Consider the following 20,890-nt stretch of genomic DNA (forward strand, 5'->3'; position numbering starts at 1 on the left):
CTACTCCCACAAAACTGCAGGGCTTTTAGTTCAAAACCTCCTTGGCTTTGTCACTCAGATCGGCAGCCCACGGTGAGCTAATATTCTTAATCAGATGCTTCATTGGTCGTTATGCTCACGTGGTTGCGGTGGGTGGTTCCTGACGTAAAGCAGCAAGCAGACAGGCTGCAAGTTGGGTTTTTTTGTGAAAAAAAATGGCGGCGCACATAGCTACGAGTTTAGGTAGGTTGGGTCGGGCTTGGTTCTGGCTCTGGTACTAATTGGTCTAGGGTTCTGGCTCTGGTAGAAAATGATATGAGTGGTCTTGTGTTTGTTTCCCAGGTGCGACCCGGCTTTGGAGTATCTGGAATGTGGTGCCTTCCTTGGGGTGAGTTCTTGCTGTCTCTTCTTGTCATAGGTGCTAACTGCGCCCCTAATATTAGTCAAACATCTTGACTGTGGCCAGGGAGGGACAATTTCTATTGGGTTTAGCACCCATAATGATTTTAGAAAAGTTGATTTCTGTGCTTGGTCGCAGCAGTGTCGAGTTCCGTGGCTGTCTGCAGTGGCCTGTCTAGTATTTTATGACATTTCAAAAGAAGGACGGTAATAATAGTCGGTTTTACTGAATCTTTCGCTTTTTCTATGTTTTTGGTAATCTTGAAATGTGGTTCAAAGTTGGTGGAAATTTGGTTATGACTCTGATTCTCTGCAGCGATACGAAAATTAAAGGTGATCACGTACATGAGCTTTTGAGACTATTATTTGTGAGTATGTGTTAAATGTATACACATCATGCTTTAACATCATCATTTATTTTTTAGCTCACACTTAATTGGAAACATAGATGACATGTTCAAATATAATAGATATTCCTGTGTCTCTAAAGTAATCTTTTATTAATGTGTGTTAAACAATGTAATCCCTGTTCTCAATGGGATCTATGTACTAATTCTTTAAGTGTCTTGCATTTTAGTAAATGAGGACTGAGGTTTATATGGGTGGCACTGGAGGCTGGAGTCTGCCAGGGTCATAAGGAGCATGATGAGGATTTGAGCAATGGCTTCTCTGGTTCTCAAGTTGTTGCTTGAGTTAGGCTATATATCCATGTCAATAAATTATATCACAATTTGTATTTTTCTACAGGACAGAGATATCTGCTAGGACTCAGCTCCTTTGTGATCATAGTTGCTAATGTGCTTACATGCAATGAATCTTTGTCTTTTTTGAGGACCATAATCTGAGAAAAAAATATGCTGGAAATGTGCAGAATTTTGAAGATGGATAATTCAGCTGCTGTCCATTGCTTTAACTCACTATGCATGTTTAAAGAATACCTCTTAAAGTAAAGCATTTAGTTTTGTGAAGAGTTAAATGCGCTAATAGTGTTCCCATGTTGCATTTGTGGTAATATAATTGACAAGCTAGTCAATCTTATTTCTGTCAATGATGTAAGTACATGAATGTCACCATCTGTCCTGTCCTTTAGGGCATACTTACCAAGATCCTTATGTCTCAGGTCATAGGGCTTTTGGTGCAGACTTCAGTAGCATTTCTCTGAACCACCTCCATTTTGGGAGTATGGTCTCCAAAACTGGACACAATGAGGCAGGCAGAGAAAGCTACCATGAGCTTGCAGTTACCGCAAGTTGTACACACGTTAGCAGTCAAGCGATGCAGAGAGGGGCCATGTGGAAGACATGAGTGCACACAGCATTAAAATGAGTAGTAATAGATTTATATCCTGCCTTTACCAAAGGCAGGGCACATTAAAACATACATAATTAAAATGCAAATAAAAATAGAAATTACAAATACAGTACAGTCTTGATTATCTGATCTTCGCTAATGCGACCATCCGGCATATCTGACAGACTCCCCAGTGATGTCATCACATTTATTTCTATTAAAAATCTGTTTTAGAAAATTTTTTTTTGAAAATCAGAAACTGTGTATCTTTTGTTTATGCATTGTTTGATGGGCTTATGCACTGTTATCCATATCTGACTCCTTACTTATCCGACAACGGGTCGGTCCTGTTTATACCAGATAATTGAGACTGTACTGAACTCAACTGTACAAGCAGTCCCGTTGAACTCAAGGCCCTAGTTCTTCAAAAATGGTCCTAAGCAAGTGCAGTCCCATATGCTGTTCTAAACAAATGACGTTTCAAGGTCCTCTTAAATACCAACAGGTCTTTCAGCAGCCACATGGTCCTTGGTAGCTGATTCCACTCTTATTCCAACAGTTGAAAAGGTTCTATGTCTAGTTTTCGAACAGGTCTTTCAGCAGCCTCATGGTCATTGGTAGCTGATTCCACTCTTGGTCCAACAATTGAAACAGTTTTGCATCTAGTTTCCTCAAAATAAAAATCACAGATCAAGAACAGTAAGCAAACAGGCATTCTCAGATCTTGAAAAGCACAAAGGATGATAGGCTTGTATCAACAATTTTAAATAATGAAAAGTGTGATGTAAAGCTTTATGGAACCATTCAACAGCAGACACACAGTTGAATACTGAACCATCTGCGAAGAACAAATACAGGCCTCAGACAGGTCCAAATATACAATGTTACAGTCATCTAGCCCTGTGAACATCATAACCTGTACTACCTTCTGAAAATCATCTATTGATGAGGCCAATAAGTATTTTACTGGCTTGTGATACATGCACAGTGTGAGACATTTTTCACTAGGGTTTGTATAAGGGTTGGTTGAGAGGATTTCATGCCTTTTTTTTTTTTTGTGCTATTTAAAATGACTTTATTTTTCATCTTTTCTCCGGCCTCAACAGTATCTGCATCTTTAAAATGATGGGAAGGTAATAGCAATAATGTGTATGTGTCCAAATAAAAGTGAAAGTGCCAGAGTACATCTGTGACTGCTGTCCTGTGCATAATACTGGCCTTGCAAAAATTTAATGCGCAAGAAATGTTTTGCAAGGTTGATATTAACGTGCAGACCAGCAGCCGCAGATGTGTGTTGGCACTTTCATTTTCTTCAGACATGTGCTCAAAAGCCATGCTTGCTTATTTCAGAAACTTTGTTCATATGTCTGGCAGGCATCCCTCCATTATTGCATAAGTTCCATGCACATAAAATTTGCAGAATGATGCAGTTTTAAGCTCAAGATAGAGACCGTGCAAATTTTTGCATATACCCCAATGCTAAACAATGCATGACCAAGAACCTGAACAGTGAGAAAATTACTTTTAGTTCTACTAGTTATGTCTGTTCCTCTGCACCCAAGTATCTAATGGCTGTGTTGAGGGCAGAAATAATACATCCAGCTTGCTTCCTAACCCTAAGGTAAAAAATAAACGCAAAACACAGAAGTATAAAAAAAAGTAGATGAAAATATAATTATTCTTTATCGTTGACTCACTTTCTAATGTATAAAATCACAGTCCATTAAAGTAAGAGTAATCAACATGAAATAGTAATATCAATTGTGGTTGTATACTTTTTTTTGGCGGTGATTTTACATATGTAGGTTTGTGAAATTACATGTGTAAATTGTCATGTATATTTCAATATTTAGCAAACTTTCTGTGGCTGTGACCTTATTTTAGTGGACCTAGACAAACGTGATTTCTGAACCCTGCTTTATCTGTGGTGTTGCTTCTGCCCTGCCATGGAACCTACGTAGGCGTGATGGGAGGAGTGGGCCAGTGACCTTGTGTTTTTGTTTTGGCCCAGTCTGGTCACAATTCACTATTTATGAGGTGCTTGTATAAGTAATGGTTTACAAAAGGCACTTATGTATGTGCCGCAGCACACAGATTTCAAGGAGAAATCTTCTAGGCAGTCCTTCAAAGTATGTGTGCTCTGTATCTTAGAAAGTGCATGCATACCTAGGAAAATTCCCCATTGGTGTTGCTCATCTTTGAATCATGCAGAACTGTCAGCTAACTTCATTTGGAATTGGACTTTGGAGAATAGCTTTTTTTTTTTTTTGGGGGGGGGGGGAGCTGTTTTCATATCACAAGTGTTCAAAAGCACCTCAGAATGCAAAACTTGGTTTTGGAACTCAGCTCCTTAATTGGTTTCTCTTGGCTATGCAGCTTTGGACAATCCATCACTTTTGATTTATTTTTGAAACACTTCATTTTGTAAAACTTTTTTTTTTTTCAGGTCTATATCCCATTAAATATTCATTCTGGTTTGGCAACGGCATACATATTTTATAAAAAGGGCCACATTTGCTCAGCCTGTTATAAGACACTTAGGGCCCTGTTTACTAAGCCACGTTAGAGGCGCACTGGCATTTTTAGCATGCGTGAACCTTTTAGGCACCCATAGGAATATTATAGGTGCCTACGTGGTTAGCCTGTGTTGAATTTTAGCGCATGCTAAAAATGCTAGCGCACCTTAGTAAAAAGGGCCCTAAAGGTTTTTTTTTTTTTAATGTATGGACCTAGTTGTCCTATTCTCCATGTCTTGCAGCGTGCATGCAGTTGTGCGGTTTAGAATAGTTTTAAAATTATTTGAGGTTTATATTGAGGAGCATTATCCCCTTTTTATAGAACACCTGTAGCTGTTATCTATCTTTTCTTTTTTCCTATTAATGTATGTTTAAACTGGTTCATCTCCTGTTTATCACAATCACTTTTGATGCATTGCATATCCCAACAGAATCTACACAGAGTAAAATAAAGAAAAATGAGACTAAACATCCAAGTTTACTGAAATTTTTGAGTGTAATTGGGTGAAATTAAAATATCTTGCTGGATTTCCATCATCTTTGATTTTATCCCTGAGCTGCTTTCCTCCTTTTTCTGTTTTTCTCCTCAGTGCACTGTGGATGGAAAGTTAATTTATTCAATCGGTAGGAAACATGAGCTCATTTTGTGCAAAAGCCATATGTTGCTTCAAGAATTAAACAGCAGAGGACAGTAATGCATAGACTAAATTTTAACTAGGGAGCTACAGACTTAAAAAGTTTTTACTGAGGCATTCTTGAAAAATTAACATATTGCAGTGATCCTTTTTCGTTCTTTATTGAGCTATATGGCAACATGTAAATGTTATTGATTGTGGCTTAAACCAGATGTGAATTAATGCCCACTGTGATGATGGTTTTTTTGTAGTTGGGTTAGCAGATAAGTCCCTAGACCAGACTCTGAAATTCTTAAGAAAATTTCTGGCTTCTATATAGTACCTATTACACAAAGACTCCAGTATTTTTTTTTTCATATCACAAAAGCGTTTTATTGTATTGCAATGCCCACTAACCTCACCAGCACTGCTACCTAATGTTAAAACCTCACACATTCATTCCTCCACTCACCTTACACCACCTGTATTTGAATACGAAACAACTGGTTTTACATTTTAAACTGCATACTTATGCTGTTTCTTATTTTACATATGTTTTACCATATTTATACATTATATCATGCACAAATGATCAGAACTCAGTCCTGCCAGCTAGATAGTCCTTTTCCTACAGACACCACACCTTCCGCTTGGACGCTGTAAAAGTGTTTCCACGTAAACGCTGGATGACTGCTCTTCATGGAAAAACACTGTATGTCTATTGACCCTTCGTTGGCTGATTAAATACGCCACCTCCAATCATCTGTATGCATCACAATACAAGTGCTGTGTGCTCGATGACTAACTCAACAGTCCACCATATCTGTTTCATATTGTGCTGGTTCCCCAATGCAGGACCGCATTTCACAAATCTTCCTCAGGAGGAACCACCATCAAATTTCTTCTACATATCAAATGGCTGCATGCCGGATTGAAACTCCCTCAGGGCTGAGCCACAGACTGCCGCACAGGAAATCACTCTGTATAGTACCCCAAACTAGACTGGCCCATGAACATTTATAGAAGAGATCTTGTGTTTATATATATATATATATATATATATATATATATATATATATATATATATATATATATATATATATATATTCATATACTGAAATGCAGTTTTCTGATTGTCTGTTTTCCAAAATTAGTCAAGTTCTAACAAATTGGTTCCAATAATTTTGGTAATTCTGCTGGATAAGCAGTCTAGTTTGTTAGCCTTAAGGATTATTTATTTTACTGCATTTGTATCCCACATTTTCCCACCTCTTTGCAGGCTCAATGTGGCTTACATTATGCCACAATGACAATCACCATTAACGGAACAGAGTATTATAATTAAGGTACAAAAGATATCAAGAAAATTAGAAGTAAAGAAAATAATACATATCGGATATGCAAAATGTAGGGTAAAGTATAACGTACATCATAACAGTATGGTTAAAGTAACTAAATTAAGGAGTTCAGTATTTATTCTAATATAGATGTGATAGTGAGTCTTTTATGAAGGAATCTTATAAGTTTCGTTGAATAATTTGTTTTTCAGTAACCTCCGGAAGGCTGCCAGATCGTGTGTTGTTTTTAAGGCAATCGGCAGTGCATTCCAATGTTGCGTGCAGATGTAAGAGAAGCTGGATGCATATAATGATTTGTATTTAAGTCCCTTACAGTTAGGGTAATGGAGGTTTAAAAAAGTACGTGAGGAATATTTTGTGTTTCTTGCTGGTAGGTCTATAAGGTATGACATATAAGTCCGGGGCCTCTCCGTGGATGATTTTATGAGCCAGGGTGCAGATTTTGAATGTAATTCGGTCTGTTAGTGGGAGCCAATGTAATTTTTTTTCTAATGGGACTGGTGCGTTCATATTTCGCTTTTCTAAATAAGAGTCTGGCTGCATGTTTTGGGCCGTTTGAAGTCTTTTAATAATTTGAGCTTTACATCCGGCATAGATGGAGTTGCAATAGTCCAAATGACTCAATGCAAGTGATTATAGCCTTGATTCAAGGTGTCTCACTTATGTATCGTTTTTTTCTCCATATCCTCGTTTCCGCACGCCTTGGGGTTTATGGAATTCATTGAGAAGCTGTGAATAAACTGAGGGGTTTTTTTTTGTTACCTGTTTGTGTCGTCTGAAGAAATTCTACTTTTTCAAAGTTTATTTTTCTTTTGGCATTTTCAGTATGACAGCTGGTGTGTTTAAGCATCAGGAAATATCAGATGAAATCACCATAGAAAAAGTGCATCTGAGCACATCTGTGCTGGAACAGGAGAGCAGAAACATTTTTGGATCTTTGCAGCCTCATTAAGTAATGTATGATGTAGCAAAAGACTGAAAGCATTTAACACCTGACAGCTGGTTAGTGGCTTACATGAAGTCATCTGTTGCTTTCAAACCAAATTCCAGTAAATAGTCTATATAACTTTCAGTTGGCACAGTTGATAATTTCAGTAGAAAAATCCACTATTGAATGTGAGGAGGCGGAACCAAGACTCAGATGGTATTCATGGTAGGAGCTTGGCATTTTAGAAGAGGTGATATGGGGGGGAAGATCTCTGTTTCTCCACCGAAAAAGAGCTGGCTTTAGTTTCCAGTGTGTTTTCAGGAGTCGCTTTTGATGACACTTTAGTTTTGGAGGGGTTTCGTTTGAAAAATAAGCAGAATTATATTACCTTGCAGGCTAATTTCTTCCTGTAGTGTTTCACCACTATCCAGCATCCATACAAGTAGTGCTTTGGAGAGAAGTAGAGCATGGGAGAAGAAGAATCGTGTTGTCCATCCCCCACAACTTCTGGCTGAACCTCGAAGACCAGCAGTAAGTGCAAATCTCCTACTGTAATTCTTTCCATAACTGTAGTACAGGGCTTCCCAAACTTGTCTTTGGGGATCTTGCAGTCAATTAGGTTTTCAGCAGCTGTACAATGAACATACATGAGATCAGGCTGCATAAATTGGTGACCTATGCATATTCATCACATTTATCCTGAAAAACTGCCTGTCCGTAGTAGCAGTCAGACTGCTTATCAGTGTAAATATATAACTGAGAAGCAGTTTAAAATGGACTATGAATGGAGGATTATGATCTGATTACATATTGTCCTTTTAACTTCTCTGAGTAGCTAGATAAGTGGGATTATGTCTCCCTTTGGCCATGTCCTGTTGCTTGGTATGCTGTCTTGAGTCTGTATTCAAGCTCTGAAAAATGTTTTCTTTTCTGAGCCACATCATGTCTTTGCCAAATGTCATTTGCCACAAGCATGGGTTCAGTCCTGGTGTGGAGGAGTGGCCTAGTGGTTAGGGTGGTGGACTCTGGTCCTGAGGAACTGAGTTCAATTCCCACTTCAGGCACAGGCACCTCCTTGTGACTCTGGGCAAGTCACTTAACCCTCCATTGCCCCATGTAAGCCGCATTGAGCCTGCCATGAGTGGGAAAGCGCGGGGTATAAATGTAACAAATAAAAATAAAAGGTAACATTTGAAATGATTAGTGTATATCCCTTTTCATCTTACATTTTTGTCCAGTTTTCCTGAATGTATATATTTGGATTTTAAATTTAATTACTCAAGTTTTCCATACCTGAGCTCAAGGCAAGTTACGTTCAGGTCCTGTATGTATTTCCTTGCTCCAAAGAGCTTACAATCTAAGGCTCCTGTTTACTAACCTGCAGTAAAATACCGTATTTTATGCACTAATTTAGCACGGGAAACGTACGACTGGATTTAGTAACCCATGGTGGTATTTCCACAGGTCAGTAAATCCCAAAGTAAATTTTACTTTGCAGTGCTGTAGCAGAGAATATTGATCATTCCCAACCACAACAACCTGAAGATAGCAGGCCTCAGCTTGAACATACTGTCTTTCACAGAGTCGGTTTGGCAGTAAACCAAAGATAGCCCCACCCTAGTCCCTGATTCCTTTTACAGAATGTGCACCCACCCCTATACCTACACATCACCCCAGTCAATTATAAAATATCAAAGCCAAACAGTCCTTTTGAGAGAGTTCTTTGCCCCCCCCCCCCTTTGGCCAGTCCTTGTACCCCTCACTTTCCAATCACTTTTAGAGTGTGAAGGTGTTCCCTAAACACCCACACCAGCCTGTTCACTGGTTAAAATAATAATACACTTATTTACTTATATTTCTAGCCAATCCAAGCATGAATCTGAAGGCGAGTTACAAAGAACAATATATATAAAATAGAACACTGCGTAGTTGAGAGAGTTCCTCCCCCCCCCCCCAAACGCCACTCACCTAATAAATCCTCAAAGAAAAATGATCATCCCAAACAGTCTACAATTAAAACATAAAATTCCAGCAATGCAGGCCAAGGACTTGGTGCCCAAAGTTGGGTGTCATTTTTAGAACTGTTAAAAAAAAATAATAGCACTATTCTATAAATGATGCTCAGAGTTGGGCTCCATTTGTAGAATATCATTGGGTGCTGGGATCCACACCCAATTTTGGTATAAATTCTCATGCCCAAAATATATGCAGTTCTCCCTTATTCTATAAAACTCCGTATAAATTCCAGGAATGCCCCTGATCCGTCCATGCTTCTCCCATGGCTGCACCCCCTTTTCAGATCCATGCATAAAATTTACATGTAAATCTCAGCACCTAAGGAGTGCATGCATATGTCAATGCTAAAATTAGCACCCAATTATTGGTGCTAATTGGCTCGTTAATTAAATTACACATCAATTTTGAGCACCATATATACAGTTAGGGCGCAAATGTCTGCCTATACCTAACCCCTGCTAAATAAAAATGTCTTCAATTGCCTCATGGTTGAAAAAAATAAAAATTATTGACATGATTCAAGAAATGTGTTTGTGGTCATTTAATATTCGGTCACAATATTTCTGTAATGAGAGAGATGATCAGATACATTATATCTCTGGAATGTGAATTTGATTAGCCCCACCCCCTAATTGCAGGCATTGTCTGTTTTTGGTTTTTAAGCAAGCAGAGGTTCAGCATTGTACATCTGATTATAACTTCTGTAACCTATTTTGAATTTCTTGTGACTTAGAGGGGTAGTTTTTTAGTGTGGTAGAAATTGGGCTTTTATCACACCTCAATTTCCTGTAGGAGTGACACCTGCAATATCTCAGTACCACAGGTTAGTCATACCCACAGTATATGAATAACACAAGTTTTGATCAATCTCACCAAGCTATGGTATTCATAGTGTTCTGCAGCTTTGGATGATAAGTCATAGCCTGATACCCAGGCTTAAAGGGGGTCAGGCACTAAGTAGATCTCTTCCCTGGACCTCCCTTTTGAAATTTCCTGTGCCCTAGTGGGGTCGGGGCAGGAGCAATCCTCAGTCACTCCTACTCCTGCCAGCACCGAGTTCAAAATGGTGCCACCACCTTGGCAAGCAGTAATACCAAGGAATTGCTGCTAGGGGATCACGGGCTCCGTGTTGAACCTGACTACAGATTGCTCCTGCTCTGACCCCACTAGACCACCAGAAAATGTCATAAGGTAGGCCTAGGGGTGGTGGGAAGCACTTTTGGCAAAAGGGGACATTGGGAAGGGAGATGTGACATGGGTGGGGGCTTAGTGGAAGGAAGGACAGAATTTATCATTGCATGCTGGCCCTTTTAAGCAGCATGGGAGTATAGGGCTGTGGGTTAATGGCTTGATGTTCCTGGCCAGAAAAACAATGCCAGCTTTTAGTTGTCACTTTCTCAGGACTAATGCAGCTTACAGTATTCACTTCAAGCTGCGTTGTTTGATGTACATCAGAATGAGATGCTTTGCATCTTATTACTGTGTCTGTCTTGGTAACTTAATGTGCGTTACGGTAATATAATGCATGCTGTTGCCCTTTAATGTGTTTTAAGAGGCAAATAATGTGTAATGCACCTTAACTACCTTCGCCTCCTTAATGTGAATAAACAAATATGGATCCATAATCCCTGTGTTTATACATAACTTAATAGTAATACATGTTTATCTGAGTTATTAGGAGTAGAATGAGAACAGAGTATGCAGAGCCTTTGGAGCACCTTGGTTCAATCCTGAGCCCATTTTTTCACTCTCTGGATTGGCTGGGGCTGAGAATGCTGTAGAGGCCAGGGAGGGCCAGTAACTATGCAACAGTAACAGTGAATAGATTAGATCTCCTAATTGCAGGATTCCTGGTGCATGGACCCAAGCCAAGATACTGTCACTACAATAACTGGGAAAGGGTGTATTTAAAAAAAAAAAAAAAAAAAAGGGGGTGGGTGGGAGAATGAATCCTCAGGTTGTTGCAACTGGAGGCTTACAGTGCTCGATCCTAAACTTGATTTTAACCAAGTTGCAAGTCTAGAGAAGTAGGTGGAAGCAGGATCCCCAAAATAAAAACAGGAAATATAGATCTGCTCAAATTGTAAAATTATTTTCTTTCATTTTAAACACAACTGGTAATAGACATTGCTGAACTTGACATCACTTTTTTTTTTTTGCCTTTAGGAAATATACCATTGTCGAAGACAGATCAAATACAGCAAAGATAAGATGTGGTATCTGGCGAAATTGGTAAGACACGATAGCCTTTTCTGCAGAGTAGAGATATAATTGCAGATATATGCAGTTCGTGAGGTGTTCTTGTTTTAAAGATAAGATTAGTGTGATGAAACTGTTATTCAGGTTTTAGAATTCTGTTGGAATGTTAGTCACCAAAGAGTGGTTTGAGGCATTCTAGGTCATTGCATTGAGGATTTACGTGACAGGAGATAAGAGGCTTTTTTCCTTCCTCTTTCACTGGAAGCAAAACATCAGTGTCAGTGAAATTGAGATGTCATGGCCAACAAATACTAGCAACTCATTTGGATGGAACCATGATGATGCTCTTATAGGATTACTTAGTTCTATTCCCACCGTCATAAAAAGAGTAGGCACATCTGCTCCATGGTGTTATGAGACTTTCCCGATGATAATTCATCTTGGCTTATGCTGAAAGGATGATGTCAGATATATTAGTGTACTAATAAGTGTTACACTGTGGGGACTTCATAGTCATCCTCAATTGTTGATCATTTAGGTCAACAATTCACAGGAGATCTTAGATATTTGCAAATTCTTCAGTTGACAGTCTTTATTTTCATTGCAAGATGACTTTTCTCACTTATTTCCTTCCTGTTCTAGATTAGAGGTATGTCCATAGATCAAGCCCTGGCCCAGCTGGAGTTCAATGACAAGAAAGGTGCAACAGTAATTAAAGAGGTATTACTACTACTTATCATTTCTGTAGCGCAACTATACGTACGTAGCACTGTACACAAAACACGTAAGGGAGAATCTGTGCACAACAGCGCTTACACCCTATTCAAGACAGACAAACAGAACAAATAATGGATTAGAGAGTTATATATTGTGTGAATGACCTAAAGCAACATGGGTACTGAACAGTTTAAGAGTTCAAATCTAGGCTAAAGCCCAGCTTTTTGAGCGGTGCTTTCCAATCTTTTTCTGCCTGTGACCCTATGATAGTGGCCAAATAAAACTCTATGACCCCCTGGAGGTGCACAATAATTATGCACCTGTGGAGAGCCCACCTAGGTCGTGACCCCATTGGGGATCCTGACCCACAGTTTGGAAAGCTCTGTTTTTGAGGGTGCTTTTAATAGGGGCCAGACATGGAGTGTGATGAAGCAGCACAGCAAGATAAAAGGAGTCTAGAGTTGGTAGTGGAGGAGAAGGGTACAGATAAGACACTAGATGAATGGCATTCCCGGGGAGGGGTGAAGGAGAGAGAAGAAAGGGTAGATACTGAGCTGCAGAATGAATGCATTTGTAAGTCATTAAGAAGAGTTTAAACTGGATACAGAAACGAAAGGGAGCCAGTAAAGTGAGTTGGAGAGGGGTTATATGAGTGTAGCGACACTGGCAGAAGATCTATGCATTAGAATTTTGAACAGATTGAAAGGGAGAGTAGGTAAAGGCTGTTGGGTAAAAAAAAAATGAGGAAGGAGTAGAGGAGAGATGACAAAAAGCAGGAAAGGGGAAAAGACATAAGATGAAAAGTGTAATAAGAGGGAAATAAAGAACCCTTAGGAGAGTCGTGGGGCAAAGTTGCCTCTGTCTCTAGCTTTTCATTGTTTACTTGTGGAGCTTTTGTTTTTGGTTAAGGGAAAAATTGTCATATTTTATTTGTTTTTGAAGTGAATTTTGAGGATTACGATTTAGGAGTGCAGACTGTAACTACATAGCCTTTTAAGTGCCCAGGTAAAGTTTGCTGTAAATTCCGACACTAGACCTTGTAGCTGAACTACAATCATTGGGTTTCAAGTGCACAATATTTTTCTTTGAAGTCATGTGTTTGTTCTGCTGATTCAGTTAAATACAAGATCACATTGCCCTTAGCTCATTTCACACTGAACTGATGCAGGGAAAAGAGCGCCCAAAAACCTAGCCACAAATGTGTTTTGTTAGTCAGGTAGAAATGTTATCACCTGCAACTTGTTTGACTTTTTATTATTTTTTTTAAATTTCTATATAGTCTCTAACCTCAAGGAAAATGTAAAGTGAGCAGGTGCTGCAGAAGCTGTGCCTCTAGGCTCTCTTTACATGTATAGTCTATCACTGTATATGTCATCCAAAGTTAGATGGTACAGGGAGGAGGGTTTTAGATTTGTTAGGAACTGGGGAAGGGGGAGCCTATTCCGAAATGATGGGCTCCACTTTAACCAGCGTGGAACCAGGCTGCAGGCAAAGGAGATTAAACTAGAAACTGGGGGAAGGTTAACAGTCGCTAAAAAGCTCTTGGTTCGGAACAAGGTATCTTTCAAAGATATCACCAATGCAGGGAAAATAGAGCATCCCGATAGTGAGGTTGCAATAGAGACCATAGTAGACCAGGTGTCTTTAAATAAAAAGCAGACACTTTTTTAAGATTGCAAATTTTCACTGTCAACTGCTGAGGAAGTTGTAAATGAGAACAAGCATAGTTTGAAATGTCTATATGCAAATGCCAGAAAACCAAGAATTAAGATGGGAGAGTTAGAATACTTATGTTCTTACCTTCCTTTAAGAGACTAGGGAGAGAGTAATATGGGTATTTATTTTTTAATCTAAACACAGTTATTTGTGGTAGTGTCTGAGGCAAAATTCTTTGTATTATTACAATGCAGTTTATTGGGTTCCTTCTGTGTAAGTAAAGTGCAAATATAAGTAAAGTTTCTGTTACTTCTTTAAAATTATGGGGTACTTTGTCAGCAGACGGTGGTCAGAGTAATGGTCACTGCCAGCTGTATCCCCGGATATTCAGTGTCAGGCCATGTCCAGGCACCGGCATTGAATATCTGGGCATATACAACCGGTTAAACTTTATGTAGTCATGTGCAGTAGTCAAGATTGTTCTTTTTGAATTGTCCTACGAGTATGTTATGGCTTTGTATGTATTTTTGTGGTTCTTATTGTGTATATTTTATGTATGTTTTGTGCCCCGCCCTGGATGAGGGCAGGTTATAAATAATCAAAATCTAAAAATAAGGTGAACTGCATAAAGGTAGATCTGTGTTTTATGTAGTCCTATTTATGCAGTTGCTGTATACAGTTAAGTGCCAATATTCAGCGCATAAATGTTGATTCTGCCTCTGGACCATCCACAAAATAGCCAGTTTTGGCTTAGACGCCAGCTGGACATATTCAACAGCACTGTCCAGTTAAGTGCCGTGATTTAAACAGCCAGGAGCTGTTTAAATTGCTTTTAATATTGACCCATGTAGATTTAGGTATTTATATTCCAGCATTTAGCTGTTCTTTGAAGGTGCAAAAAAGCTACATTTTTATATTCGCAACATTTGCCGTTCATTGACGAATCTTATAACTAGGGCTTCTGATGTTAAGTTGCAACTGATAAAACATGATAGAATACATCCTTTCCTCCCATCCCTCAAATGCAAAAAAAAAAAAATAGGTGTTTATTGGATAATCCCCACTTCTCTAGTACCTCCTCTGTCCCCTCCTCTAGCTTGACTGGCATCCTCCACTTGGTGTTTGTTTTTATTTACACTGACTCTAGAAGTGACACTAGAAAAGTTACCCAACAATAATGCCTGTGGCATAAAAACACTGAAGCACGGATTTGTACAGATGATTCTCCTATTATAACACGTAGGGAAGAAAAAATGGTTGCTTCGCTAGGATTCCACCAGGGGTAGCTGTTGAGCTTTGCCTGAGCTGACCTGGAGTGTGCGTTTGCTAGTCACACAGTTGTATGAATTTTTTTTTTGTTTTGTTGGAAATGTTAGGGATTTTATATTATGTTTGCCCTTTGAGAGCAAGATGTGCTAGCACATGCCTACTGCATATAATGCATCATAATAATGATACAATATTCATGCAGTGTGTATTATAGAGGAGGGCAGTATTTTTGCAGTGGCAGCATTACATTTTCCACAGAATACTAACTACCCTGCTTCTTGGCTGTCGGTTCTATTCCTTTCTTTTGCTTCAGTGCCTGGATTCCCTTGCTGTTTTCTTTTTGGACTCTTTTCCTTGTACTTTGGAAGAGACCTTCTCAAGGATGAGGAGAGAGATCTCTGTAATGTCTCTTTTTTTTACAAGGGCTCAGTTGTACTGTGGAGGCATCGTTGAATGTCTAGTGCCACACTGGCATACGTGTCTGTTGCAACAGGACATTCATCCAGTCGGATGTTTGCTTGGTCTGATGTGTGATTTACTGTATGTTTTTTTTTCTTGCACTCAGAAACAGCATTAGAGTGTTCTCTTTTTAGAGCCTGAGGTGCTCACCCAAATATTCTTAAAATAAGAATGACTAATTTAAATGTTGGAGTTTATTAAGATACATTTCACTGCTCTTCAGTGTAAAGGTCTGAATAGCTCCTGTGATCGATGGAAGGCACCTCGTAACTAATAATGCATTTTGGATTTTTTTGAAATGTATTCTTTCTTCCCAATGTTATAGGTCAGGGGTAGGCAACTCCGGTCCTCGAGAGCCGCAGGCAGGTCAGGTTTTCAGGATATCCACAATGAATATGCAGGAGATAGATTTGCAAGCCCTGCCTCCATGGTATGCAGATCTATCTCCTGCATATTCATTGTGGATATCCTGAAAACCTGACCTGCCTTCGGCTCTCGAGGACCGGAGTTGCCTACCCCTGTTATAGGTGATAGAGCGTGGAATATGCTTCTCTCTTTGAAGTAATTGATACAGAAAAGATTGAAGTATTGGATGTGGGTGAGTGTAGCTGCCTACTGAAAGAAGAAATTAATCTGAGGAAGAGTATTGTATAGGACTATGCAGGATTCCTCTTTGTCACTCCCAGTGACCAGAGGCTTCAGTTTCTTGGGAATAGTACAAACTCCTTTGCATGGTCACAGCTTTCAGTAAAACAGTTGAGAAACCAGAAAACATTAATGCTAGGTTAAAAAAAGAATAAATTAAGTAATTTAGATGCCACTTACAAAACAAAATGTAGGTGAAAAATAATTAGCAGCAGTAAGAGTAGATCACCAGTAGAAGAGAAAAAAAATGCTGTCCCTTTAACGGTCCGTTCCTGACCTCTTAATGAGGTTACTGGCTTTCTGAAATTATAAATTAAAAAAATTTAAATAATCTGTAATATGGTTGGTTCCCTCTTCCCACCCTTCTGATATCCATTCCTCCTTTTAACTTTTATTTACTCACTAAGGGCCCTGTTTACTAAGCCACGCTGTAGGCACGCTATCGTTTGAGAGACACTCATGGGAATATATGGGTGTCTAGCTGGCGCACCTTAGTAAACAGGACCCTTAATCTAGTGTAGTACAGAATCGCTGCCTTCTACAGACCTTCACAGGAAATCCATTTTATAGCTAGTGGTATACTGGTTTGTTGCTTTACCTAGAACTTGTATACACCGTAACTTTCATTTTTCCCAGCTCCCCACCCTTTTATTACCCTTACTCCTTTTCCAGCTTCTAAGTAACATGTGTATTCTTCTCCTGCCGTGCAGTTTATAAACTGTGTATCAATTGGAGCTGCTCAGCCTGAAGAGAAGTTAATGGTGCTGCTTTTCCAGAAATGTTGGAAGGGTCGCCAACTGGGTTGCCAGACAGAATAACTTCATGTACATCTTCAGGAGGGGGAACCCACACAAAAGGGGTGGCCAACCTCTTTGGGGTGCCATCTAGCACAAAGATGGTTGTTCTGGCTTTAGTCATCATTTTTTGACTACTGGCTCTAAAGTAGAAACAATGATTAGTCGTATTACCACAGAGATAGCTGAGAGAAGGAGAGATTAAATTCTCTTAGCTGAATGTCAGATGTGGATTGATGTTCCTTTTCAACTTCCTTCACAGGTCCTTTTAGAAGCCCAGGATATGGCTGTGAACAACTTCAATGTTGAATACAAATCAAATTTATATATAGGTATGGCTTTTAAATACTATATTTAGTATAGGAAATTGTCCTTGGATGTAATCAAATCATTTTTTTCCCTTGGGTCTCTTGATGACTGCAAGCTGTCTTTTTGAAAAATGCTTAGTTGCAAGTCTTGGCAGTACAGTTTAACAAGGTACATATCTTAATTTAAAAAAATAATAATTCTTAGTTCTGTAGCATTGGGTTCCTTAAAGAATGAAGATTATCAGGCTTTGAGGTAGTTACTACTGTGATCAGTATTACTGTTCTGTGAGTGAATATCTTACCTTGTATTCAATTTGCAGTTACAGAAGTGTCTAAGACTCACAGAGAGGAAAGTACAGTGTCAGTCACTCTGACTAACACAAAAGCTATTTAAACTGCCTTCTGATATCTGAGAAATATAAAGAGAAATTCTGAGTGAATCCTTGCAAATAACTTTTGCTCATTATAGATCATAATGCCATCAAATTACTGCCATCATTCAGGAGTCATTATCTGCTGGTGGCCAGTCACTGGCTAGGAAAGTTCATGCCTCTCATAGAGTTATTATGGTGACAGTAGGCAATGAACATAGCCTATAATAGTGGGGGGATTGAATACAGAATAGCTCATTAATGTCGGCTAATATAGGAGAGCATTTTGGGGGAGCTGATTGACTGACTAGATGGTTAAATTGAGCTGCTCAGAGTGAAGTCTAAGGAGATCTCATAATAAAATTGGCTTCTCTTTAAATGGTAGTTGATGATGTTTTATCAGACAAAATGACACCGTTTAAAACTTTTAAATGCCTCCAATGGCTTTAACTAAACAAAAGCATGCTCCAATGATTTGCTGTTTGATAGAAGATTACTTTAGTGTGTGAATGAAAACCTCTGGTTTATTTTTGTTTCTCTCTCACCCTCTCTACATAATTGTAAGCTCACTGTGATAACAGCTTTAGCATTGAAACTCCGTTTACATTGTTTGAGTTTGGAAAATCACAAGGCTGTCAATAGATATGCTTAGATAAAACGCACAAACTAGATGATGTTGTGTGACTGCAGCAAAAACAGTCAGGGGCCTGATTACAGTGAAGGAAATCATTTGAATATTACAATTGTATCTAAGGTTTGGTCAGCAGGAAACGTGGAGTAAAGGGATCCGTTTTAAGGCCACATGACCCTGTTAAAGCAAACAAAATAATTCTTCTGGATAATTCACTTGGTAGTTGAAATGGAGCTACTTTGAGACTCTTATTTTTCATTCATTTATTTTAGTTTATATCATTTTTATTGACCACTTTTCTCAGAACATGAATGATCATCAATAATGTCTGTCAGCAATGTGCTGAACAAGATCCAGTGTTCAGGCAAGCATTTCTTACCTTTTTTCACATCTTAGAATACCTCCAGCCTGCCACACTTCCCTTCCCATCTTGTACTTCTCAGCATTTATTTTAATTCACAAGAAATAACAGTATGTAAAGGCTAAAAGTGCCTCTTTTGTAGTTGTCATCCCCATAATAAATCTAAGCAAACTAAACAGCTATAATGGAGATCTCACACCACGAACACCCTGACAACTGTGGAGTGTGAATGCTGCACAGACGTCAACATATTGAATTTGAAGACCTTTTTAAAAATGTTTGATGAAAATTACACCCATCCTGTTCCAAATGGCATGATTTTGTTGCTTGGATTTGTATTTTTCTTGCATCTCTTTCAGTTGTAGCTCATGGCAAGTTACATTCAGATACAGTATTTGTCCATGTCCTAGGAGGGCTCACAATCTAAGTTTGTATCTGAGGCAATGGAGGGTTAAGATCAAAAGGAGCACCAGTGGGATTTGAACTCTGACTTCACTGGTTCTCAGCCCACTGCTTTAACCATAAGGCTACTCTTCCTTGTATGATGGTGATGTGCTCCAGTGAGAATTCTGTGATGAGATTATGATTACAGATAAAAATGATCAGAAAAGAGCTTTTCCAAGAGCAAAAGAGGAAGCCATAAGGCCAAGAAGCAGACATGTTCTGAAGAGTCTGGCCGTTGCTTTGGTGTGTAGTGCTCATGCTTTCTGTAGTATCATTGCTTAGGATTTTCATCCTCCTTAGTACTGCCTGTTGGTTGAACTGGAGTTAGTGCAAATTAACGCGCCACTTGGCGCAAACTGTTTTTGCATGGGAGCTGAAAATAATATTGATGTCACAGTTTTTGCAAGCTATTTTATTTTACATAGATCATTTGAGCTGAAGTCGAAGGCTCATTTTCCTCTATTTTGGAAGGTTGTGCAACATTCTTAAGACATAAGCTGAGACTGGCATTTAGTTGGAAAACTTGTCTATATGCTGATATTTCACATCAGTTGTGTGAGCATAAAATCACCATTTGTCATCAGTATGTCTTTTCTTTTTTCCTGTGACATTTTAAAATGAAAATTGCTTTTCTTGTGTCCTTTTAAGCAATAACACGTATGTGTTTTATTTTTTACCCCCCTGTAGCTGAGTCCTTTTCAGGGAAAGGTAAATACTTGAAACGAATCCGGTATCACGGCCGTGGCATGTTTGGTATTATGGACAAAGTGAAGTGTCATTACTTTGTGAAGCTGGTGGAGGGTCCTCCACCTCCTATGGAGCCACCTAAGACTGGTTTTGACCTAGCTAAAGAATATGTGCAGGGCCTGCGCAGTCGCACCATTGTCCATGGACTCTGATCTCCTAAATGTTTTGTATGCCATATATGTACATATGTGTCTGTCCCCCATTTTTAAAATATAAAAATAAAAAAATTTAAATGGTTTTGAGTTGCATTTTCAATTTATTTGCTTGGAGTGTATATGTTTTGTGCAGGACACTCCCCCTTTTTTTTCCTCTGAAATAGTGAAAACTGATTTCAGAGGCCACAACGTAAGTTTCTTCCAGACACTGGTTTAGCGTTAGGTGGTTTTTTTGTTTTTTTTTCCTGTTTCGCATGATTGTCATGTCACAGACTTCTGACAGTACACTTAAGCCCCCTGCCTTCCATTCTCACTTCCAGTTTACCAAAGGGAAATCCTAAGGGAGATGCCCAAGGAACCACTGACACAAAATATGAACTCTTATGCTAAGCGGCACTGTGGGTGCATTAGCGGTTTTAACGCGTGTAAATGCTAACGCGCCCAGAGAAATGTTTCCATATATATCATCAAGCTGATCAATCCATAGACTGGTGGGTTGTGTCCATCTACCAGCAGGTGGAGATAGAGAGCAATCCTTTTGCCTCCCTATATGTGGTCATGTGCTGCCGGAAACTCCTCAGTATGTTCTCTATCTCAGCAGGTGGTGGTCACACACAGCAGCAGCTCTGGCTAGGCCTCCAAGCCTAATTTTTAGGTTTTGTTGAGTGCCTGGGGTTGAGGGCTCTTTTGAGCAAGTGCAAACCTGGTGGTGCCAGGTCCCTCCTTTTCTCCCCCCTCCCGCTGGCTCCGTTAAAAAAAAAAAAAAAAAAAGAAAAAATTTTAAACGTCCTTAAAGGCGTTTATTTCGACGTTTATTTAAACGTTCATTGCAGCTACTCACTGGGACACCAGTTCGTTACAGCTCGGAGCGGACAGCAGGTAATTTTTACCTTTTTATAGCGGGCAGGGGGTTCCCCGATTCTTCTCCTCGTGGCATATGGCGTCGGAGGGCGAGGGCGCAAAGGGTCGCTCCCCGGATCGCTTGAGCGCTTCTAGAGGGGATGCGGGGGTCTTACAGCCTGATTCGCCCTTGT

General features: G+C 39.3%; 1 protein-coding gene across 1 annotated transcript; it reads left to right on the forward strand.

The window, feature by feature from the left end:
- The first annotated feature begins 102 nt into the window (after window positions 1-102).
- Window positions 103-19,939, forward strand: MRPL22 (mitochondrial ribosomal protein L22). The gene is made up of 7 exons (XM_030213346.1): window positions 103-222; window positions 322-367; window positions 7,480-7,615; window positions 11,267-11,332; window positions 11,942-12,019; window positions 17,102-17,171; window positions 19,642-19,939. The coding sequence occupies exons 1-7, from the start codon at window positions 195-197 to the stop codon at window positions 19,851-19,853; spliced, it is 636 nt and encodes a 211-aa protein (XP_030069206.1). The 5' UTR covers window positions 103-194; the 3' UTR covers window positions 19,854-19,939.
- Window positions 19,940-20,890: the final 951 nt, after the last annotated feature.

Source organism: Microcaecilia unicolor, chromosome 8 (genome assembly GCF_901765095.1).
Source record: "Microcaecilia unicolor chromosome 8, aMicUni1.1, whole genome shotgun sequence".
Lineage (NCBI taxonomy): Eukaryota > Metazoa > Chordata > Amphibia > Gymnophiona > Siphonopidae > Microcaecilia > Microcaecilia unicolor.